The following is a 24,453-nucleotide window of genomic DNA, read 5'->3' on the forward strand; positions in this document are numbered from 1 at the left end:
GTCAAGTCAACGTAGACTTGTCAAGTCGACTTGATCGTCTCGCGGACCCACGAATGGTATAAAATGGCCGCAAATGAATAAAACTTGTCAAGTCGCATCAAGCGCAAGTGCCGTCAATCCAATTTTTTGTCTAGTATGGTCAAGCCCGTAGATATTGCTGTAAACGATCAATATTCACTTCAAGTACGTAGACTTGTCAAGTCGACTTAACCGTCTCGCGGACCCATAATACTATCGCACTACCGTACCGCTTATTTTTTGGGGTTTAAAACTGCAGATGAACCTGCTATCCTCTGGCTGGATTATCCATATCCAGCCGGAGCCTAGAATAAAATGCACAGTTCAGCCGCGACCGTAAAGCTGCGTACAGACCGGCCAAACGAACGCCAACGAACGGGTTTCGTTGACCTTCGTTGCTGCAATTTGCCCTGTATTATGTATGATAAATATCCATCGTTGGGCGTTCCTTGGGCGTTCGTTGGGCCGGTCTGTATGCAGCTTATGCCAAGTCCGCTAGTGTGTCGGCACCTTAATAGTGCCATAGAGTACCTCTGTAAACTATATTGTCTGTGGTGAAAAGTACTCTTATCTTACTCTGTGGATAATATGTCAGTGTCACTGTCAAAATAGGTGAGCAGTGAGCATTGAGCAAAATACAAATGAAAATAAATGAAAAAACACAAATTGTTTTTGTTTTAGAAAGTTACGGAAGCGAGTTTCTACTAAGTTAATCAAATATTGTAGAAAACTATGGCAGACACTGAGGAATTGATGATAAACTTGCTTGAGAAGATCAAGTACGGAGAAAATCTTATGGCTCAATTGAAAGAGATTCATAACATTGATGGGGTGATGAAATTACACCGTAAAATCAAACAAGAAACAGAGTTTCTCAAAAAGGTAAATTACTGTCCTTTAACCCTTATATCTGCTTAAGCTCTATGTATAAAAATAATCAACTAATTCCATTATATTCAGTTACAGAGAATGAATAAAATAAAAATAGAACAACTAGCCTGCTCTAATCTTCGTCACCTCGGAGCAATGGTGGAGTGCGCGTTGCGGCCTTCAACTGTTTCAGTGTGCAAAATATTCCATATTGATGAAGACACAAAGTTGGTTATAGACATAATCAGTGAAGAGGGGAAAATTTGGACAAAAGGTAGTTTTTACTTTAGTTCTTTAATTTTAATTAGATTGTAGATCTCACAATTTCAATTTATTATTGCCGAGTCTGTCCCCACCCCCATGAACAATGTGGAAGAGGACTAAGTCAAGTTAAAGTTATATTTTTCTTCTTTTCAGTAATAGCCAGAAACCCAAAGTCACTATCCGCCCTTAGTTCCGGAAAAGCTTCCTATGGTGCTAGGTCCATTCTAGACCAAGCCGAGGACTACATGAGATGTGCCAAGTTGTACCCTTGCATGTATCAACCCCCAAAGGTTTTATATTACTTTACCTGTTGTGTTTATTTAAGTAAAAAGACGAGATTATACATAAAAAATACTCACTAATTCCTGTAATAATTCTATAGTACACTTAACCCTTTTCATCGAAATATCCTTCCACCCAAAGGTTGCCTGGAAGAAATCGCTTTAAGCGATAAGGCCGCCATTTGTACATATGTGTTAGAATAAGTTTTTTTTTTTTAATTTTTGTCCATGCTTTTGTGTACAAATAAAGAATATTTATCTATCTATCTAATACTGGTAGACGTAGAGGTATATTGATACACACATTTTTTGCCAAGTGATGTGTTTGCCAAGAGACCATCACTAACACACTACCCTTCATTTAAGCACTTTTTTTCATTTATTTAATAGAAATACTGACTTTTCCTCTCTCTGTTTTGCAGGTTGTATTTGAATTTGTTAGTGGCATTGAGGAGAGATTAGCAAATAAATTACAATCCATTGGAGTTGTATTAAAGGGCCAAATCATCCCTAATTCCAGTTTACCCGAAGACTATGATGATGATGACTCGTGGGATTCAGAAGATAGTGATGAAGAATTAGATGTACAAAACAGGTATAACTGTGTTTTATAAATTGCATTGCACTGCTATCAATAAATGGATAAGCATTGAGAAAAAACCTCAGCAGCTGAGTTTGAGAAAATGGTTTATTGTCATTTTATTTTTGTATTTCTGTTGCAGAAGTTTGATCTGTCTTAAAATCATAATAGATCAGCCAGTTACCTATAATTATCATTTACATAATCATTATGTATGTAACCTAAACATTGAATTTAATTTTGCAGACACCCAAGTGCCTTAGAAGATGTGACACATTGCATGAGTGAACATCCAGAAATAAACACCCTCAACCTGGATGTCACTACAATGATGGCCTATATCAGCAACATGACTAATGGCCACTGCAAATATGTATTCAAACAAGAAGTTCTGACACAACAATCTGAATGGGAATCTGAAAGGCCAGTGAAGCCTGTACTTGAACAGTTATTTGAAGGTATTGACATGATTCAACCTTTTTATCAACTATTATACAGCTCAGTAGATTAAGTATTTTGTTGTTTTTTTTATCATGCCTTGTCGAGCGCATTCGGACTTGTGCCACGGGTCCAGGTGACTATAGTTTCACACTCAAATTTTACTTTCAGGTAAAAAACTAGTTTGTTGTCAAACAGCCTGGGATAACTTTGAAAAGATTGTGACAACCCTCGGTGGGCCAATGGAGAAACAGCGGGCAGAGGAACTGAAAACGATGTTAAGCATCTTACCTGATGATTTTGGAGGTATGTTTGCCACTGCATTTTCTCCCAATACTGATGGGAAAGTGATAAATTAATTTGTGAATTTGATGTAGATATTTCTGTATATCTAATTAATGTATTATACTTTCTTTTATCCCATTCAAGGTGAAGATGATTACCCCAGACGAAGTTTGCAAGTCCGAGGGAATGTTAGATTGAGATCCAAAACTATATTTAACTTTGGTCACAGAATCAAGGCACTCACAGTCTCCGCTAATGAAGGATTTGTGAGATCTGCTGAACAGCAGGTATATACAAAACTTATTTATTTAAAGGCTGCTGGGACACAGATGCGTTGCATGATAAGACATACGCAACTGCGGCCGCTACACGGGTTCGTTATCGGCGTCGATAAACTCATTTAGTCCGCATTCCACCAATCACAGCGGCGTATTTACGGCGAATCGCGATAAAGTTACGTCTATCTGCGTCGATGACGAATCCGTGTAGCGGCAACTGGGTAGCAAGTTGAAATGTTCTTTCATACAATTTTATCTTAGTTATTTCATACATTACAATCGCTGTAATGTATGAAGCGCAGAGTGTGTGTTCATAGCAGCCTATAAATACGTTAATTTTTTCTTCAAATTAAATAGGTACCTCTATCTTCTTATTATAATATTTAACCTATTACAGGGAGTTGCTTATGCAGCATACATACATGAATCAAGAGCCCTTACAGAAGGCAAAGAAGGATCCGCTACAAAAATAACTTCATGACATTGGTGCCGAAAAACCGCTAAACTGCCTTATTTCCTGTGATATTTATAAGCAATAACCAATTATATATATATATATATATATATGAATAGAACGGAAATATAAGGGTTTTACTTATTTTAATGTGTACCTGCTAAAGGTGAAGCCTGGCCCTGTTTCAGTTCAATGGCCAGAGGTTCCGTGATCGATTACGGGAAAATATCTATAAATGTACAGTGATCCAAAATTGATAATGCGCATAGAAATCTTTGACAGATCGGTTGTTTTCGATTATGTGACACATGATATTGACTCCTATTTCTTTCGAACAAGGTGCAAAATGTAAGTGTTTTTTTAAGGCTCTTACGATTTAATGATTCGGGTGTGAAGATCTGCATGTGCATTATAAATTTTGGACCACTGTACAGCTGTTCACAGAAAGAGTAGAAATTAATAAGGGCGCCCTTATTATTTCCACATGGGGGAGCCACTTCTATACCTTATATTTAGATAAATAGACGTCATACATAGTACAGTCAGCTGTATAAGTAGCTATACACTTTCGAACCTTGTCAATCTAACAAACCGCCTATCGATTCATTGAAGCATTGACGTTTCGTCAGTTTGACAAGGTACAGAAATGTAGGTATAACAACTTATGCAACTGACCGTACAGTTCTCCCATATTAATAATGCGCATGCAAATCTTCGCAAACTGTCGTATTCCCGGAAACACCCGAATCATTGAATCATAAAAGCCACTTGCATTTTGATCCTTGTTCGAAAGAAATAGTAGTCAATATCATGTGACACATAATCGAAAACAATTTGGGCGGTCGGTGGCTGTCACCGATCAGTCAAGGGTCTCAAGGTCAAGATCAGTATTACTTTTGTGGAATTATAAAGAGCTGCAATTACACATCGTTCTTGTTATTTTTTTCAAATGTGAATTTAATTTCAACTTTAATTATTTTTGACGGTGCCATATTATGAGGCACATTTAAGAATAAAATATACGTCACATTGATAGACTTCACTTTGCCAATAAAGCCACACCCAAAAGACCAAGTTTGTAATTGTAATATTATTGTGAATGATCAGCGCTGTAAATACTTTTGAACTGAGATTTTAATGTAAACATTTTTATTAATGTGAAATAATCAGTGCTGTAAATACTTTTGAACTGAGATTTAAAATTTTTAATATAAACCTGTGTTTGAAATCCATGTCTCCTTATAATATAAACCTTGTGTTATTCAAACCTTCTTTCATCCATCTTTACATCAGCTTCAGTAAGACACTTGAAAAGTACCTACTGCAACATTTTCGAAGTAAATTTTAATATTATGGAATATTATGAATTATCGAATCAAATTTCTTTACTGATAAATCTTTTAGCACCAATTACATAATTCTACTAAAATTTCATGAAGAAAATGCACTTAACCACTCTAAATACATAATAGTTTTCTAACGCTCGGGAATACGACCGTTGCCGAACAATGACGAAGATTCCTATGTGCATTATCAATTTTGGGGAACTGTACCTACCTGTATACCTACATGGCACTCAATTAACGACTACAAGCCCAAAAAGTGTTCCGTTTGTATACTAGAACTTGTCTAACTTGGCAAGGTGTAGGTAGGTAATTACTGGTTTAATAGTTTCGGATATGGCTTAGAAGTATTGTGGTAGTAGGAGTAAACAAGCTCTTGAGTGAAGACAATGAACAGCAGCGTAGTAGGTAGGTACCGACGAGATCGCTAGCCGGTAGCCGGTAGTGGCCGAGAGTTCAGAGTTCAGAGCTTCATGTTGAACAATGGATGAATATGGGCTAATGAATCATTTTCAGAAGTTTTACAGTCCAGTGTGAATGAATGGATGGAATCGACGAACATAAAATAATAATAATTATGTATATCAGAATAATAATTTTACATAAATAAAGGGTTTCGTCATTAAATGAAATTTGAACGTACCTCAGCTGTTTTTTGTTTATCTGTCAGCTGTCACTGTCAAATTTCCATGTTTTGTTTGTCTTGTTCGGATTCAAAATAATTCAGTTTTTAATAGTTAAAAAGTTGTATTGTTGTAGATTTATATATTATTCAGTGATTAAAGACTAATAGAATGTAATTGTGGGCTTTATAAAATAATGGATAAGCATGATAACGTAATCGATTCACAGTTCGTAGCTGAAAACGTGGGTTTTTTGGATAGTTGTTTCGATAACACTTTCGCGTTGCAAGCTTCACTTATTGCAGTTAAAGAATATACGGCTGAAGATTTAAATGAATCAAAACTGCGTAAGAAGACGAACCTATCCGTGCAGAATAAGACTCTGCTGGATACAAGTATGTGTAAGATAAATCAAACATTACTTCCGGCCACAGCGAAGGAAACAAGTCGGGAGCTTAAATGTTGGGGCTTACCGGCTGAAATAGCGAGGAAGTATGAAGGCAGAGGTATAACAGAAATGTTTGAGTGGCAGGTTAGTTGCCTAGGAAATCCTAAGGTTCTGTTGGACTGTTGTAACCTTGTTTACTCTGCACCAACATCAGCAGGGAAGACCCTTGTAGCCGAGATTCTCACCATTAAGACTATCCTTGAGCGACAAAAGAAGGTTATTATAATTTTGCCATTTGTGTCTATTGTAAGGGAGAAGATGTTTTATTTGCAAGATATTCTATCCAGTTCTGGCATCAGAGTGGAAGGGTTTATGGGCTCACAGTCGCCCCCTGGTGGGCTTCAGGCTGTGCACGTCGCTATTTGTACCATAGAGAAGGCAAACAGTTTAGTAAACAGACTTTTAGAAGATGGAAGCATCACCGATTTGGGCGCAATCATAGTTGACGAGTTACATCTGCTAGGTGACCCGCACAGAGGTTACATACTGGAATTACTACTAACAAAAGTGAAGTATGTTTCATCTCAGCTAGAGGAAGCAAACATACAAATAGTTGGAATGTCTGCAACATTGCCTAACTTAGAAGTTCTGGCTAGATGGCTAGATGCTGAGTTATTTGTAACTCAATTCAGACCAATTCCATTAGATGAGTATTGCTTGGTAGGAAATAAATACTATGATAAAGATGGAAATGAAATTAAAGCCCCGCAAGATTCAGAATCATCTTTTGGAAATGATCAAGTCCTGAAAATTTGTTTTGATACCATAAAAGATGATTGCTCTGTTCTAATATTCTGTATGACAAAAGCCAGATGTGAAAGTTTGGCCCAGAATGTTGCATCATCCTTTTTCAAGATAGGTTGTTCAGGTAATGATATGGCAAAAATTATGAGAAACCAACTGAAGTCTGACAGTATTTTAGAAGTATTAGAACAGCTAAAATCATGCCCAGTGGGATTAGACAATGTTTTAAAAAATACAATTTCATTTGGTGTTGCTTACCACCATGCTGGTCTAACATTTGATGAACGAGACATCATTGAGGGTGCATTTAAAACTGGGGCGATTAGAGTGTTAGTAGCAACTTCCACCTTAAGTTCTGGTGTAAATTTGCCAGCTAGAAAAGTTATCATAAGGACTCCAGTATTCCAAAGGCAGCCAATGAATATTTTGACATACAAACAAATGATTGGTAGAGCTGGAAGAATGGGCAAAGACGTAAAAGGAGAAAGCATATTAATATGCACAGAACAGGAGAAAAATATAGGATTCAATCTGATGATGGGTGCACTACAACCTGTTAAGAGCTGTATAGAGAGTGAAGACAAGTTTATGAGAGCTGTCCTAGAAATGATAGCTAGTGAGGTGGCTTGCACACTAGATGAGCTTGATTCATATTCCAAATGCACCTTATTATTCACCCAAAAAGATTTAACAGATACTCAGCAGTGTTTGCTGGAGAACACCTTGGATGAACTAAAAAATTTCGAACTGATCAGAATTCAGAATGATTCTGAAGTGAAGAAGTATGTGGCTACATCATTGGGCAAAGCATGTTTGTCTTCTTCCATGGCTCCAAATGATGGACTCTCATTATTTTGCGAGCTTCAAAAAGCTAGACAGTGCCTTGTTTTAGAAACAGACTTACATCTTATTTATTTGGTAACACCGTACAGTGTCAGTAGCCAGTGGGGGGACATAGACTGGCTGCACTTGCTCACACTGTGGGAGTCATTGACAAGAGCTATGAAAAGAGTTGGGGAATTGGTTGGAGTACAAGAGAGCTTCATAATACGATGTGTTAGAGGAAATAACAAAATGACTACTGCTTCCAACAAGATGAATATTCATAAGAGGTAAATTGATTGAATTACTTATCGTATTTAAATCTAAAATTAAAAAAAATAGGAATGTTCGAAGCTCAGGATACAAATCTTAAAGTATTTAAATAGTTACATAAATATCGTCGAGAGTCTTTAATTATGGTTTATATAATTATATTGCAGGTTTTACACAGCACTGGCTCTACAGGATCTTGTCAATGAAGTTCCGTTGTATGAAGTGGCAGCAAAATTTCAGTGTGCTCGAGGTTTTCTTCAAAGTCTTCAGCAGGCAGCTGCTACGTTTGCGGGTAAGACATTGATTTTAATTACCTACTACACTCACGGGCAATAAAAAGGTTCCACTGAGAAAAACACCAAATTACTTCTAAACGGAAAAAGCTAGCTTAATGACGCCTTCTGCAACATTAAGATAAGATAATTAGATAGATAAATTTATTAAAATTTCACAAAAATCATACAAATTATAACTATTCTAAATATGATATTTATAGAACTTAAATTAATATACTTAATCAAACCTGAACTAAGGTACGCTATGCACTTTGTATCTCAGGTATGCTTAAAGAGCACATAATGTAAATAAAAAATCCGTTTGCTGACCTCTGAGATAGTTAGGCCAGCAGAGTTGAACTTCTCGCATTGCTTCAGTTTCTGGATGTCTTCCTTTCTTTCAGTGCTAATAATGACGCCACCGTTCTTTGTTTTCCTGACGCTACTCACGTGCAGTTTTAATTCTTCAGGACTGATTATTTTTTGGACTAAGTTTTTAGTTTCCTCGCTACTTTTTTCTTTATTTTCTGGGAAAATGGCTATAGAGCTGGAGTTCGAAGGTCTAATGGCCTGTCTGTTACCCTTTTTGATAACATCCGCAAAGGAAGGCTGGCTGTTTGCTGGATTTGGCTGCTTCTTGCACACATCTTGGATCGAAATGCAGACCTCATTTAGACAACTTTCTATATGGGTCATCCATTTTTGAATCTCAGGGGTCGAAATAACTTCTATCACAGGCGGTGCGGATTTTTCTTCCTGATGCTGATGGTCCCCCGTGCAGTGGGAGGTGGGAGGGGGGCTCCGGGCAGTCCTGGAGCTGCGGTTGAACGGGCTCGCTTCCACGTTCGACATGATGGTACAAAGTTCACTAATCCATGTTTGTAACTCACTCTTGACACAGTTAGAAGAAATGCTGATACACGAATCAGATAAAATAATTTATAAACAATTAACTAAATCTGCGTCCGCATGCGACGGCGGTCATACTGACATTGGAGTACATTTAAAAAAGCACCAGGCTATTACTAACTAAAAGAGCGGTGGTAGCTCAGTTCGGTAAGCGCCCGCTTTTCACACCAGAGATGCGGGTTCGAATCCCGGCGCTGTAATGTACCAATGAGTTCTTTTAACTTAAGTACAATGTATACCATCGCTCTTACGGTGAAGGAAAACATCGTGAAGAAACCTGCATATCTAGATAAATGTGAACCCACCAACCCGCAGTGGACCAGCGTGGTGGGAAATGGTCCGAGCTTAGAAAGGCAGTTTAGACCTTGGGGACATGCACAAAGGTTCCACTCGAGAGAGCCAGGTGCAGGTACTTAGACTTACACCCCCACAGAGAGTAGAATAGAATAGAATACTAACTAAAAACGGTAATATTTGGTATCGGCATTTTGTTAGTGGAACTTTTTCATTGCCCGTGAGTGTAGTGACAGTTGTTACCGAGTGCTTTGCTATGACTTAAAAGTTTTCCCGAGAAAATTCATTCACGAAATACTTTACTTATCACATTTTTCACTATGACATCGTTCGGTAGTTTTTGCCTGAAATAGTAACAAGCATACACACTTACAAACTTTCGTCTTTATACTAACATTGTGATTAAGGTAAAAACTATGTTTCTTCTTTAGGTATGGTTACAGTATTCTGCCATCAGTTGGGATGGAAAAATATGGAGATGCTGGTTTCACAGTTTCAAGACAGGTTGCATTTTGGAATACATTCTGAATTATTAGAACTCATGAAGTTACCCTCTCTCAATGGGTTAAGAGCTCGATCTCTTTTTAATGCTGGGTTTGAAACTATAGCTAGTATTGCATCTGGTGAAATTAATGCAATTGAGAACTCGCTTGTTAAAGCAGTTCCATTTCAAAGTGAAAAACAACGAGAAGATGATGATAGCAGTGATATAAGAAAACGGAATAAAATTAAAAACGTTTGGATTACGGGCAATTGTGGAATGACCACAAGGGAAGCTGCTGAAAATCTGGTATACGAAGCTCGAAAGTATGTGGAACATGAACTTGGAGTTAACGACATTAAATGGAATAAGGAAAATCCGAATACAGATAGCATCCAGGCCACTAATAGTGTTAGCAATGATGAATTTAGCCAAAAACTAAAACACAAAACGGTTGATATAAACGCAAAACAAGATACTGTGGATATTAATACACATGGAGACCCCGGAACAGATATTAAGGTTACAGAAAATGTGAATGAAATTATTCTAGAGGGTGAAAACACAATTTCGAATAAAACAGTTAAAATTGAAACCGAAAACTATCCCCTAGAAGTAGTTGATACCTCTGACAATAAAAAACCTTTAAACAATAAATTTGAAAGTAGCAACACAAATTTAAACGCTATTCCTCATGCAATAAATACCAAAAGCCCTACTTTAACAAAAATAAAAAGCCAAATATCAATGTTGAAAGAGGAAATTGTATGGGACTCCTTAAATTTTACAGAAAATGGATTTTCCAATACAAGTAAAAGCAGAATCTCAGACCAAATATTTTCCCCTGAAATGAGTTTTTGTGATGTTGAAGAAAAAGATAAACTAGAAACATCACAATCGTCGTCTCTAGTTAGCAACAGTACAAAAAAAGATGTTAGCCTCTTTTCGTTTGACGGCGATAATAGCAGTCTTTTCGAAGATAGCTTGCCTTTAGATTTAATACCCAGCAAACTGTTGGAAACCAGTATCGACAAAATAAATATAAAAATAAAAGAGCCTACCGATTTTACCATAAATACAAATTCCATTTTAAATGCATTTCAATCAGCTTTAGACTACAATATAGACGAAGATGAAAACATTAAGCTGATTTACGACGATGAAAAACAAGTATGTAGTACTCCTAGTAATTCAAGCCCAACTACTGAGAATGAACAAATAATAAATGTATTTAAAAAGGAACAAACTTTAACAAATAAACGACATATCCCAGTCTGTACATTACTTGAACCAGCAGTTAAAAAGCAAAAAATTGATCAACCGACTTTACCGGTTAACGTCTCCGAAATAAAGCAAGCATTTACGAAAATAAATAACAATAAATCTGAACAATTCACATTGAATGTTGGTGAAAATAAAATAAACTGTTACATTTTGAGAGAAACTGATGTCACGTCAAAAATACAAAAGCTATTTGGTATCAAAAAGGCGTCTTTACTTTTAAACGTGGAAGCGGAAGAAAAGCTTCCTGTTACTGATATTATTGGTTGTAATGTTCTGAAAATCAACCCAGAAAGTCACAATAAGAATAAAACGAACAGATCCGTTATCAAAACATTAACTATATGTTTGGAAGCTGACTGTGTCATATCATTTGATTTATCTATTTTCGATAAGTCCTCAACTACTTTTGGAAAAGTTTTGGAATGGCTCACTACTGATAATTTACAATTAGATGTGTTATCTTCCAAATCAATACATTCAATACTTAGAAAGAATATCGGCATACAATTATCAACCTTACCATTTGATATTTCCTTAGCAGAATGGTTAATAAATAGTGATGAAAAGGTACCTTCTTTACACTACCTGGTAAGTAAATGAAAGGAAACGTGGAAGTACTTACTGATATTCATAAATCTGTCGCTGAATTACTTATATTTTTACCTATTTTTTTTAGGCAAAGAAATATTGTGGCATAGACTTGTCGGCGAAAAAATACAAAAACTCTCTAACAGAGACATGCGTAAACGCATGGGCTATATGGAAGGTAGCAGAGGTACAAAGGAAATGTTTAAAAGAACAATATGCAGAAGATCAACGAGTGTTAGGTCTGTGAATTGTTTGTCTTTCCTTACATAGTCTTATTTTATCATTAAACATATTTTTTGAATACTTTTATTATCTTGTTTCAGATCTAGAAATCCACGTAGCAAAAATTTTAGCAAATTGTGAATTTGACGGATTGACCGTAGATAAAAATCTAGCCTCTCAACTACTTATAGATGTTAAAGACTCTCAAGAAATTTTACAGAAGAATGCGTATAAAATATGTGGACATCATTTTAATTTCAATTCTTCCAAAGATGTTGCAAAGGTGTGTTTAATAATTAGTTTATCTCTTTTGTATGTAGATATTTTATCAAACGGATAACTTACTTTCTGTTTTAGGTACTTGGCATATACAAAGGACATAAAGTAAGCACAAAGAAAAGCGTATTGACGACACACAATACCCCTCTATCAAGCATCGTGATGTACTGGAGGAAACTCAATTCTATTTTGACTAAAACTTTGTACCCGTTGACGGAAAAGGCAGTTATTTACAGCGAAGGGAATCGGTACGTATCTATATTTATGGTATCTTTTTTACGATAGTGTAATTTGATTAAGTACTAAAAATGGTCTGTTATTACATTTTGATCAACCCTAATATTTTATTTCCATTTTTACCTGTAAATAACTATTTAGTATGATATTATTACATTATGTAGTTTACTATAAATATTAGCTTAACCTCCTATCCTAAGTTATAAATTCTCGACAGGGTAAGATAAATGGGCGAATAACTTTTGTACGGCTGAAGGTCTATTCTCGCCCACACCCTTTTGAAAGCGTCTAAGCTAAGCGATTTTATATCAATCCAGATGAAATTGCTTTCCATTGTAACAATAACATGTTTGTCATTCATACTTAAATATAAAAATTATAACAACCCTTTGGTTAAGTTCAAAAAAACTACTTGAATTATGTATAAATATCCTTGATACTTACCATATTTTATTAATTTTATGTTATGTTACTAGTCGACCCTCCGTCACCTCCTTTTACTAGAATCGCTTTTATTAGTTTAACATCGTCGTAGGCACTTAGACGCCGTATTTATTATTGACGAGTCATTCAGGGGTGGTGTTTCCCAGGGTAAACCCGGCCTACACGATGTTTACTTGCACCGGGCGGATATGCATGCACGAGCCAAACCTACAGAATGTGCCGAGAACGTTCTCGATACCTGCCCAATATTTACAAGAGAGCAACGAACACTGTGACGATATAATTGAGTTCAACTGCCGAAATATATTCAAAGCGAGTCCGGGATACGTCATAGTGTCTGCTGATTATTGCCAGTTGGAAATGAGGATTTTGACGCACTATAGCAAAGATGCGGTGCTTACGAAAATTATGTGTTCCGACTTGGATGTTTTCAAGGCGATTGCCGCGTCCTGGAGTTGTGTGGCTGAAGATGATGTAAGTTACCTACAACAGTGTAGTTAAACCCTGTTCAAATGAACGGCAAACTAATTAGGGCTTTGTTTAAAAATGCATAAATCGCATTCAAAGGCTCTTTGTACTAAGTTTCAAACTTCTCACCCATTGTTCAAATAATGCCGTCCGGTTTCTTTTGTTTGAAAATACTAGACCTCCTCACTCGTATTGCATTACTGTTCGCAACGACCTTTTAACTTATGCTAATTTTCTTATCAAATTGGAACTGGACCATCACCATCACCAACTGCCTTTATTAAAATGATTTATCATATTTTAAGGTGGACGATGATCTTCGTCAAAAAGCCAAACAATTATGCTACGGAATAATATATGGAATGGGAAACAAAACGTTGGGACAGTTGCTAGATGTTACCGAAATGGAAGCGGCAGTATTTATGGATACGTTCCACAGAACGTACCCGGCCATAAAGGTGTTTATTAACAGCGTTATTGAAGAATGCAGGAAAAACGGATACATTCAAACTCTAATGAAACGGCGACGGTATCTTCCCGATATCAATAGCAAGATTGTGTCCAAGAAAAGTAAGTACTTACATAGTAAATACATAGGTGACAAATTGTAGCCAATGTTTGTCACCAATACGCTAAGAAGAATGCATAGGTCGATGGTAGTACACCATACCCATTTTCGTTTAGTACCTAACTATAATTGTGATTCACGAAGCAAATATAAAACTCATAGGTATCTATAAATACCTCAGATCATTGACTCGGAAATTTAATACCATTTGATGTTTAATGACAGGTTCAGCGGAGAGGCAAGCCGTAAACACCACGATCCAGGGCTCAGCCGCCGACATCGCCAAGGCAGCCATGTGTGAAATAGACAACAGAACCGACGGATTGGACGATCACAACAAACCCCGTCTTATCCTGCAAATGCACGATGAACTGATCTATGAAGTGCCTGAAGCGAACAAACATAATTTCGTTTCAATCTTGAAACACGTGATGGAGAATACGGTTCGACTGAACGTGCCTTTACCCGTCAAAGTGAAAACCGGGCCCTCTTGGGGGTCCCTCACGGATTTAAAATCATGAATTAGTTATAAGTATTGCTTTTACCCAGTCTGCACCGTCTGTGATACTAAATTAGAACATTGTTATTTTAACGGGTATAGCATTAAACCGTACTTTAGATAGTTAATCGTTTTATTTTCCCCAACCACAGGCTCATTAATTGAGATTAAATCGAACAACAAAGGCCCAATTCTCAGTAAGCCGTGAGTAGCATTGAGTGGGAAAGAACAAACAATCAGTCGGGAGGTGTTTATTGTTTCGCGTTGAGTGTATAATTTTGAGCCGTAGCAACATGTGCCTTGTGTTTTCAAGTGGGGAGTGAGTTTTCCTTGTTCGGCGTCTGAGCGCTAGAGGGCGGCAGCGGTTTGCGCGCGGCTTTCCCCGCGCCCAATCGATATGGAGCACTCCCGACTGCCTGTCACCCCTCACGTCACAGCCGCCAGCGCGCCGCGACGCACACCACCAATGGAGGTTACTAGCGCCAAATAAAAACCTCTCCGAAAATGTATCGCGTTTCAGACTGTACGTGATAGAAAAACTGTGGCGACAAAACTGATAGCCGACGCGTGTGTCACAAAGTGGTCTTGCTTTCATGTTTTTCCTGTAACAAGTGTTAATTGGGAGAGAAAATGCATCTCCATTTCGAGAGGAACGTTAATGCGAAGTGTGACTGCACGATACTGTCGCTGTCGTGGATGGGGAAGGTGCCCGACGAACTGCCAGAGGTAATCATACACTCCGCTATTTTACAACTCAGTTATAACTAAGCTTTCGGTTTAGAAACAGTATCGGTCTCATGCCATGAATGATATTCATGATTTATGATATAACATTGTAACAGCTTAAATCTTTCTCTCTAAACTTAAAGTCTATCCAAAGGTAAAAAACCCATCTACTAACTTAGATGTTCGATTCCATCCTTATTATTAGCTTTCTGTGCTGTTCTAAAATATATGTCTCATGGTGAAACTATTTTTAACTCTTCAAACTAATATAGAAGCGAGATATTGGCTAATGAACTAATTGTATTCGTACTTACCTAACTCGAGTTAGAGGCTATTTACAACTGATGATTGGTTCACATTCTGACCGACACGTAGATAAGTACGTTATTATAGGGCATAATAGAAAATCGATGTACTTATTTAATAAATTATCATGAATGTGTTGGTACCTAACTTGTCTTATCATACCTACTAGCGTTGACCATATACTACATAGTTACTTAAGTACATATTATTATAATTTACATAAGTACTTTTTAATTTTCAGCCATATATAAATTCATTTTGTATTCTTCATTCATTATGTACTTATGGGAAATAAATGTCTAAAACCTAAATCTACAAAGCAGACTATGGATAATTCCGCAGTAGTTATTAAATAATTTACATAGAATTATATATCTAAGTATAAGTATTGTTAAAAGCAATCGCATAATATTTTGGTACTTAAGAGAATAGCTTAACAACGCCTAATCTTGAAATCCAAAAACGGTTTTCACTACAAGAAAAAATCGTATTTTTGGGAAAATCCAAAATAAAACATACAATTGTTTTTTGTTACTAAAATGTAGAGTCAATTTGAACTTAACTGATATTCAATTTTGATAACATCTAAAACTATGATTAGCAAATAGCACGAATCAAATAAGGCCACATTCGATCGATGTAGGTAGATGGTGGTATAATTACTAGGCCATTTTTTAGAGCCTGGCTTAGATGTATTACCTAGTAGTGAAAAAAAGATTTTTCAATTGGTTTCTTAAGATACCAAACAATCAATGGAGCTCTAAAAATAAATCGCGAAAAAAATAACTAGGAAACATCGCGAGGAAGGCTGCTTGTCTATAAAACTTAATGCCTGAACTCACTAACCCGCACCCGACCGCGTGCTAGGAAATGGTTATGAAATCGAGTGAGACAGGTGCAGGGGCCAAAATCGCGAAGTCAAAACGGAGTCATTTTTTAAGTAATTAGAGTCAAATTCAAAACATTTTCGGGGCCCTATTGCAAGGGATTAAATAACACCCTAAAAAAGACAAGACTAATATTTTTGTGCCTACTTAATTTTGAAATGATGAGCTAGGTGATTCTGTTAGAAATTCATGGAGGGTTCAACGATGAGTCTTGTAAATTTCATAACCATTAATGCATGAAAAACTCATGTTTTGTCTTTCGTCAATGAGCCTACATGGCAGTTGTTGCCGAATGCTGACCGTAGATTTATTCCCAATAGCTCCCTCGGCGCCCGCAGTCACCTTTGTGGGAAGATTTCCTTGAGCTTTGGAATTGTTTGTCTGCCATTTGACAATATTCTGCCTGTTCCTTCAGATAATGCTTCCCCTTGATAGAGGGAGGGAATAAATTCAAATTCAAATAGTTTAATCGACGTAAAATTTTACAATTATTTGTCGATAGTCATCTACCACCATTTCACAAAGGCCCCGTCATTGAGAAGGAAAGAAATGGCGAAAGAAACTCCTCGAGCATCTTTTCAACTTTTTCCTTATAATCTATTACAATTTTTACTTATATCTAGTACCTACAATTTTACTTAAGTACCTATATCCATTTCATTTTTTTTTTCAATAGCCTTAGCTGAGGTGGACAAGACCACGCGTTTTTGTCGTTTAAATAATCATTTATACTATAGTAAGCTTTACTACATAATGTAGCTTTAACATAATTCTTAAATTTTTGCTCAGTAAGGTTTATTGCTTCATTTGATAATTTATTATAAAAACGTATACAGTTCCCCATGAATGATGTGTAAGCCCATGAATGATGAATAAGCGCTAGGAAATTGTAATATAAACCTTATTTGATTTCCAGGATTCTGTCTTATTTCCCTCGGGTATGTATGAGGTACCTAAGTTAAGCTACTACGTATAAACCTACGTTTCTAATTCCAGTATGTACTACCTATATCTAAGTAGGTATATCCTATATTACTTTTTATGCATTTTATAATGTAAGCTTTATTTAATTGCATAAGAATTATGTTTAGGTAGGTACCCATACGACTTTAATATTCTACTTAAGTATAGAGAAATCTGGACATCATGAATATACTTCAGAGATAATATATGTCAACCACGGTGTTTGTTTATTATGTGGTTTACTTGTCTAAGATATACTTAGAGAAATCTGGACAACATGGTAACTTCAGTAGGTAAACCTCGTTTGCTGGGATCCCTAACGTGATTAACTGAGAAGTGCTTCTCTACATGTACCCTCTGGGGAAATAGAAGACCAATCTACAGTATAATTTGCACTAAGAGCCAGTACCTAAGAGCCAACGCACAGCACACCGAGATCAATGATAGTGCCTGGTCACATCATGAAGATACAAACCATATTATTAATTAATGAAAACAGTAATGGAAACTTACTAATTATTTTTAAAAAGCTGGAATTTAATAGATGTATAAGGTACTAACGTTTATTTAAATACACATAGATTATCAATCAGTAACTATTTCATTTTAACATGACTGTTAAAATGAAATAGTAGTTTACTTACTTAACTTTAAGTAAGTAAAGTTTTCATGACTTTATTGAAGAATTGTACTTTAATTTGATAATATTATTATTCTCACAAAGAAAAAGTAAAGCTATTTAAAAAAAAGTCAGCCATCGTCCGACGTCCAGTAAGTTAAACACCTGCTTTAAATGCTAATCCAATAATTTGTTTATATTAAGAGTTCGGAAAGTTTTTCCGGGGTTCCAAATTGACCCTGAGCAAATAGGCTTGAGCCTGCCCTGCGGAATTAGACTGGTTTCAGACACAGTGTTGAATAGAAATGGGTACCTAGAAGTAGGTCAAAAGCTGTGGAGGCGAAGGAAGGTTAATTGAATGAGCCCTCCACATTGCACCGCTAGGCCCGTGCGCAGTTGATTAGTAGGTATGTAGATGTAGGGACCTTTCTGTCGAAACTTTGTTTTTTTACTCTTCGCATTGCCCTTCTGTTTGTGGGATGGGTAACATTTTTTTTTTAATTTAAACCGATCCGACAGAAATACCATTAGCTATAATTTTTTTTGTTTCAAACCATGTTGCAGCTGTTTTAGCAAATTTATTAACCTTTGCCGTCTGCAACCGTGGTGGTTGAAGTTGCGTAGTATAGGGATCATATTACATTCAATTCAAAGTTCATTAAGTTTTCCCGTATGGCGATGCGGCTTCAGCAGTATGGAAGCACGGAAAGGAAGTTGTAACTACTAACGTTGCACGTACTTACCTGTAGAGCCAACTTGGTAAAGTTAGTGTCACGCTCTGTAAGCGAATAGGTAGGTACTATCGGGGAATCGGCCAGTGGTGTGACGAAAAACAGACAAACGAGTGCCTATGTGCAATCGTAACATAACGGACTTGTAGAGGAGTCTACAACTAGATAGAGTCGTGGCTCGCGCAACAGAGCTCCGAAACTTCGTCATAAGGAATGACCACCTGAAGCCTGCCTGTGTGTTCACTACAGAAGCAAAAAATGCTCGCACGGTGATGACGGGTTGCAAAGGCATATAGTTTATTGCGAGGAAAACTAACAGCTTTTGGGTGACTTCTACCAAATATTTAAACGTAAGTATTTACATATAACGCTGTCTTGCTCTGACACTATACTGTCAATGCAAGCGAAAAACAAATGTAAATACGAGTGCAAGTCACTACTAATACTAATAAAAACCTAATCTTATTTAATCTGATATACCTAAACAAAAGGTAGGTAATTAAAGGTATTCACTTATTTCCAAATTTCATCATAATTCCCTGGATGCACGGGTTTCCCCTATGGTACCTACGTTTCGTATTCCATACGATGATGGTTTCGCTCTAGTGAACTTAGTTGTTCTGTAGCGAATATTTGGTGTTGTAGCGCTACACTAGCAATACACCAATATCGAACTTCTCAAAGTTTCAGATTGAGTTTAATCTTTGCGGGTAGGAACAAACTACGTTAATTAAGTATATCTGAGTGCCTCCAGTTCACGATACTGATACTGTTGTGAGAGACTCGTACTAGATACATAAATTCACTTTTCTCGGTAAGTACCTAGTAGAGGTGTAGTACTCTTGTGTAATTAAATAACCGAGTTACTAAAATGTCTTCTTGGAAATCTTTTCTGCATTACGAAACCATCACCAGCCACATGTTGTGTATTTTATTTGGTTCTCAATCTAATTGAATCTGTGATGCTATCAAAAAGTAGGTGTCATTTCATTACCATCGCATCTTTCTTCACTATTCACAAGCACCACGAAAATTAAAAAGGATAAATCACTTTTTGCCTGCTTAAATTATGCCGATCAGTCTTAATTTACGGTTTGATGGCCCCATCCATAGGTAATCCCTATCATTATACGAGTATCTATGCCGCTACATGCTATCTATGTTTTAAAACAGTAAGATTATTCCGTTGCCACTAAAAAGCTAGATAGATAAGAAAGTATACTATAGGGACTTACAGAGAAATACTTGCTACTTCGACTTAAAATTCCACGCCAAGACAGTTATTCAAATAAACAAGTGAGAGACGGCGACGTTTAATTTCAGTTGCTTAGGGACTTTTTTCACCTTCTTTTGTTTTCACTTTGTTGCCAAGTCAGGTTTTATTCCTTATTCCTTACCCTTTTTCCTAAGTCGAGGTGAGTAAAATGGCAGCGTATTGCGACTGTGTTCTGGTGCCGCCATTTCGCTGATTGTTTCTTGCGATATCTGAGATTGAGTCGACTCTTGTACTCATTGCTCATGTAGGCCAAGGAACCTTTTTTTAGGCCGTTGTTTCACTGTTTCCAGATTTTCGCAGAAAACATGTGTAGGTATGTAGAGAGATTAAATGAAAAAAACCTTGAGAATGGTTTCCTAGCCATGTTACGACTCTATTAAGTATTTATAATGTAAGTAACAACATCATTTTTAGCTAAGAAAGGGAGACAGTTTTTTTTATCTTTCATTTCAGTTACCAACCTACAGTTTTATATTTTAGAAAGGCTCGCTTGCATTTGATATATCTGTTGTCTTTGTATTACTGGTGAAGAGGGTAAGTCCATCCGATATCCGTAGAGGAGACGATGTTATGTTTTTACTGGAAATTGAAACAGAACATACATTTGTTTCATGTTTTAACAATCTTTTACATGGACAATATAATACGTGGTGATTATGTGGAACTATGAATCCACACACCGACTGCCTCGGCTGACGGCTGCAATTTGAAAATCCCTGAAAATACCTACCTTCCTACTATTACTGCTACTACCTTACTTTACTTAATATACTTCCTTACCACAAACAATTACCATCAGCACAAGGGCTGCAACTTTAATAACAGGCGCTTTTACGTGGTTACCTGCCTACTTCCACCCGCTGTAGTGAAAAGGGACTGAAAATCGATGGTTACATTAATAGCGTAAGGTAAAGACGCCCACGGCAAATCGACTACCTGTTGATTTTATTTCTAACGTCGCGCGTGTATAGTGAACTTGTAGTTTCTCTTATATAAATTAATTTGTACCTACGGATATGTGTCTTAATAGTGTTAATGACCGATCGACGGATTTATACCCTCTCGTCGGGATCAGGCGACGCGTAAATCCTGGATAATTGGCAATTTTGCCTCGATCTCCGGTCTACCTGTGGACCCCTGGTAGTTTAGCGACATTGCATGTTTCATTAATTGCCTCGGCTACTCGTTTATGTATCTTTCTATCTATGAAGAAGTATAGGATACGAAAGAGTTTTAAAAGCTTACTTTGAGTCGTAGGTAATATGATCATAGTTTGCGTGTTCTGAAATGACTAATATGTATAGCTAACTTGGTACTTTGTCAGAACCATTTTCTTTTCAGAGTTAAAAATAAATAAAAACATTCTTATGTAAAAATTATAACTTAGCATACTTAACTTTCTTTCCAAAATTAGAGCTGTGTACTGTGTAACATAAAACACGAAGGGAAAGGAGGTACACTTGTCTAAAATTAATAATGCACATGCAGATCTTTACACCAGAATCATGAAATCTTAAGAGCCTTAAAAAAAACACTTGCATTTTGCACCTTGTTCGAAAGAAGAACTAATTTAATGCACTTCTGCCTACCCCGAGACGGGAACAGTAGTTTCAAAAAATATTTATATTACTAATTACTGTAATACTTTATTTTTGCTTTTCTGAAGCTCTCAATAATTATTTGACTCGCCTGACTTGAACCCATTCGAACAAATGAGATTTTTTTTTTGCTTCAAACTAAAATACGTACGACCAACTATGTACGTATATCAAGGTGGAGCCACGACTGCGAATACTTTATACTTACCCTAACTTAACTTTTCCTTGCGCTTACTACTAAACTATTACTACTTATCTTACCAACTATACTTCTTCTTTGGGTATCATCTCCTATCAGACGTCGACAATCATTTGGCCCTATTTGAACATAACAGAACACCCAAAGGTGGTCTTGAAAAAAATATGCTTTTAGTGATAAGACCGCCTTTTTCTATAGCTCCATCTATCTATCTAATCTGAAACCTTTCAACAAGAGGATGGCTGTGGAAGCTAAACAGCATAAACTTTCTTGCGTATACAAAGCAATAGGCCCCTAATCCCATACTACACCCAACAGGAGGAGGGCTGGAAGCTGAACCGCAACAACTACTACCAGGAGGGCTGGCTGGCGACGGGCAACGTGCGCGGCGTGGTCGGCGTCACGTTCACCTCCTCGCACGCGCGCCGCCCCAGCGAGCTGCCTCTGCGGACCAACTACAACTTGAGGGGGCACCGCTCTGATGTGAGTCTCTGGCACAGAAACCTGACCAGAAGGCCTAGCACTGCACGCAAAGTCGCGCTCGTCAAAACTCCGTTGCTCACCTTCTCAAAACCGCGCCATGTTCTCACATGAGCGGGACGCAAAACTTTTGTCACCTCTTAGCGTGCTTGTCTTGCGCCCCGTGCTAGGTCTTCCGGTAGCATTGTCACTTTGGAGGAAGAGGTTTCTTTGCGCCAGATTGTTTTGTTTTAATTACATAGGTATAGAATTTCTTGGATCCCATAACTCTTCAAAACAGAGTCTAAAACGTTTCATCAGCAGTCGATTTAACGTTTCACACGCTTTAAGCTGAAGTCTTTATCAACCCTGTCCACACCAAAAGGCCCGGCCCCTGGTAGCAGGAATACTTTATGAATCGTAGATACTCTGAAGTATTTATGGTTTCGTAAGCAGTAGCTCACATGTTGACGTGAGTATCTCCACTAAGAAAATGCTTGAAGACACTGCAGAGCAATTGTTAGACGAATTTAGCTGAAGAAGCTACCGCCCTTAACCCTTAAAGAGTCGTCTCAGAAGATAACAAGACGCCCACTACATGCTAACTCAGTTATTATATTATTTATATGCAGAGTCAAGAAAGACGAAAGATTGTTCTTGACTGTAGCGCCCTTTAATTGGATTATCCTTTGTTCTTATAACGTTCATATATGAAAGGAACCTTTTTAATATTCTCTTTTTACTACGTTTTAGCAAGGAAGAAACTCATTATGGAGCTCATAATTTTCGCAAGCAAATTAACAGTTGGTCCGCTTTTAATTACTGCGAGGTGGGAATGCGGAATGTAGTTTTGCAAAGATGAATTCTTAAGTAGTACTAAACTAACATCACACTTTTTAAACGCTTTTAAGCAATGTTTTCATTAGAATTTACTTATAATATTTTTGTGACTCTCAAATAGGATTTTCAGAGATCATGAAAAACTTTTCAGACACGTTTCGTTCGATACAAGTTACCTAAATAAATTATATCTTCAGATACGAATACAATTTGAAGGAGACGAGATCACTTTCACAATGTGATTCGTCACAAAAGGTGCTAGAACTTTCTTTATTTCGTCCGACTGCTGGCAGGGAACGTGAGTTTAGTTACAGTTGGGACGAACTTGTCTGCGTTATATTCCTCGCAGACAGCTAGCTCTCAGGGCGTGCTTTATCGTGGGAATTAAATTGAGAATTTCTATCCTTCTCCATATAACTACTCATAAGTATTCAAAAAAAAAAAATTCAAAAAATTCAAAATCATTTATTTGCATGAACGTAGGTACACAAAGATGTTACAGAAAAACAGAGAAGACCTGCTACATTCTACCCTTGTAGGGCGTGCAAACATATTATTAGTGTGAAATCATGCATGTCTGAGAATAAAATTATAAATGTCAAAGATATACCTAAATAATAATAATAATAAAAAAAAAAAATTGTAAATAATAAACATGCATGTCAGTAGGTAGTATTTACATTAAAATTTGTCATTAAAAAAATCATCTATACTATAGTATGTTTTGGCTACTAGAAGTTTATTTAGTTTATGTTTAAACAAATCTACATCATCAGTCTCTCTTATTTCTTTGGGGATATTATTAAAAATTCTAGTAGCCATCCCGTATACACTTTTATCGAAGAGCGCTGTTGCTCTCGAAAATGCACTGACCTTATATTTGTATCTTTCACTTCTATATGTATTAAAAAGATTAGGATTGTTTTTTACAAATAAGGAAATTTCCAAGATGTACAACGACGGTTGTTGCGGCTACTGACTTGGATCCTAGGCTAGCTATCAGCGGGCAGGGAACTCTTCAATGAATTTTGGTATTTGTTTAATTTTGAATTTAAATTTATTATAATTTTTCAAAAATACAGAGGTACAAGGTAATTGGCAATGTGTGAAGTCGAGGTAGATGAGAGAGTGACAGTGCTGGTAGGAGGGTGGCGGCCGCCGGCCCTCGCGCATCCCTTCCATGGTCATCGTTAGTTCTCGCGGCTGCCAACAGATGGCGTTAGGTGCGTCGACATGCCCCCGGCCTTGGAAGCACCCGGTTGGTTCCAAAGAGGTGTATGGGTCATCAGTGGGTCATCTTCTTGAGGAAACAACGGGCCTATCTTGGAGAATGACCGCTGTATGATGCCTGTGGCCGTCTTGATGCTGGCCACGCGTGAGATGCCGTCGCCCCCGGCGAAGGTCTGCAGCACTCGTCCCAGACGCCATTGAAGTGGCGGTACGTTGTCCTCCTTGATTAGGACGAGGGTATCAGGAATCAGGGTGTGTTTGTGTGTCTGCCATTTCGTTCTCTTCTGGAGTTCAGAAACGTATTCCTTCGACCATCTCGTCCAGAAGTTCTGCCGCATCTGCTCCACGCG

At 37.2% G+C, this 24,453-nt stretch overlaps 3 protein-coding genes across 3 annotated transcripts in view; all 3 read left to right on the top strand.

The window, feature by feature from the left end:
- Positions 1 to 633: 633 nt before the first annotated feature.
- On the top strand, positions 634 to 3,572 carry LOC105387056 (UPF0415 protein C7orf25 homolog). Its single transcript, XM_011557726.3, has 8 exons — positions 634 to 900; positions 979 to 1,162; positions 1,306 to 1,442; positions 1,856 to 2,028; positions 2,260 to 2,471; positions 2,623 to 2,757; positions 2,881 to 3,023; positions 3,412 to 3,572. The coding sequence occupies exons 1-8, from the start codon at positions 751 to 753 to the stop codon at positions 3,493 to 3,495; spliced, it is 1,218 nt and encodes a 405-aa protein (XP_011556028.3). The 5' UTR covers positions 634 to 750; the 3' UTR covers positions 3,496 to 3,572.
- A 1,884-nt stretch (positions 3,573 to 5,456) lies between these two features.
- LOC105387057 (DNA polymerase theta) lies at positions 5,457 to 14,392 on the top strand. Its single transcript, XM_011557727.3, has 9 exons — positions 5,457 to 7,738; positions 7,889 to 8,013; positions 9,631 to 11,552; positions 11,641 to 11,791; positions 11,876 to 12,057; positions 12,132 to 12,301; positions 12,881 to 13,208; positions 13,508 to 13,772; positions 13,996 to 14,392. The coding sequence occupies exons 1-9, from the start codon at positions 5,631 to 5,633 to the stop codon at positions 14,289 to 14,291; spliced, it is 5,547 nt and encodes a 1,848-aa protein (XP_011556029.3). The 5' UTR covers positions 5,457 to 5,630; the 3' UTR covers positions 14,292 to 14,392.
- Positions 14,393 to 14,522: 130 nt separating this feature from the next.
- The window catches only part of LOC105387081 (tubby-related protein 4), a 40,429-nt gene continuing 30,498 nt past the window's right edge, over positions 14,523 to 24,453 (top strand). The window contains exons 1-2 of the mRNA XM_038113845.2: positions 14,523 to 14,995; positions 21,893 to 22,057. Coding sequence (XP_037969773.2) covers positions 14,900 to 14,995; positions 21,893 to 22,057 — 261 coding nt within the window. The 5' untranslated portion in view covers positions 14,523 to 14,899. The remainder of the gene's footprint in view (positions 14,996 to 21,892; positions 22,058 to 24,453) is intronic.

The sequence above is a fragment of the Plutella xylostella genome, chromosome 9 (assembly GCF_932276165.1).
Source record: "Plutella xylostella chromosome 9, ilPluXylo3.1, whole genome shotgun sequence".
Classification (NCBI taxonomy): Eukaryota; Metazoa; Arthropoda; class Insecta; order Lepidoptera; family Plutellidae; genus Plutella; species Plutella xylostella.

What these genes read in the sequence shown, in the direction of transcription:
- LOC105387056 (XM_011557726.3), top strand. Translation starts at nt 751, where the DNA reads ATGGCAGACACTGAGGAATTGATGATAAACTTGCTTGAGAAGATCAAG. An exon ending in GGGGAAAATTTGGACAAAAG is followed by an intron (nt 1,163 to 1,305) that starts GTAGTTTTTACT and finishes TCTTCTTTTCAG; the next exon opens with TAATAGCCAGAAACCCAAAG. An exon ending in CTTACCTGATGATTTTGGAG is followed by an intron (nt 2,758 to 2,880) that starts GTATGTTTGCCA and finishes ATCCCATTCAAG; the next exon opens with GTGAAGATGATTACCCCAGA.
- LOC105387057 (XM_011557727.3), top strand. Translation starts at nt 5,631, where the DNA reads ATGGATAAGCATGATAACGTAATCGATTCACAGTTCGTAGCTGAAAAC. An exon ending in AGAAGATCAACGAGTGTTAG is followed by an intron (nt 11,792 to 11,875) that starts GTCTGTGAATTG and finishes ATCTTGTTTCAG; the next exon opens with ATCTAGAAATCCACGTAGCA. An exon ending in ATTTACAGCGAAGGGAATCG is followed by an intron (nt 12,302 to 12,880) that starts GTACGTATCTAT and finishes GGTGTTTCCCAG; the next exon opens with GGTAAACCCGGCCTACACGA.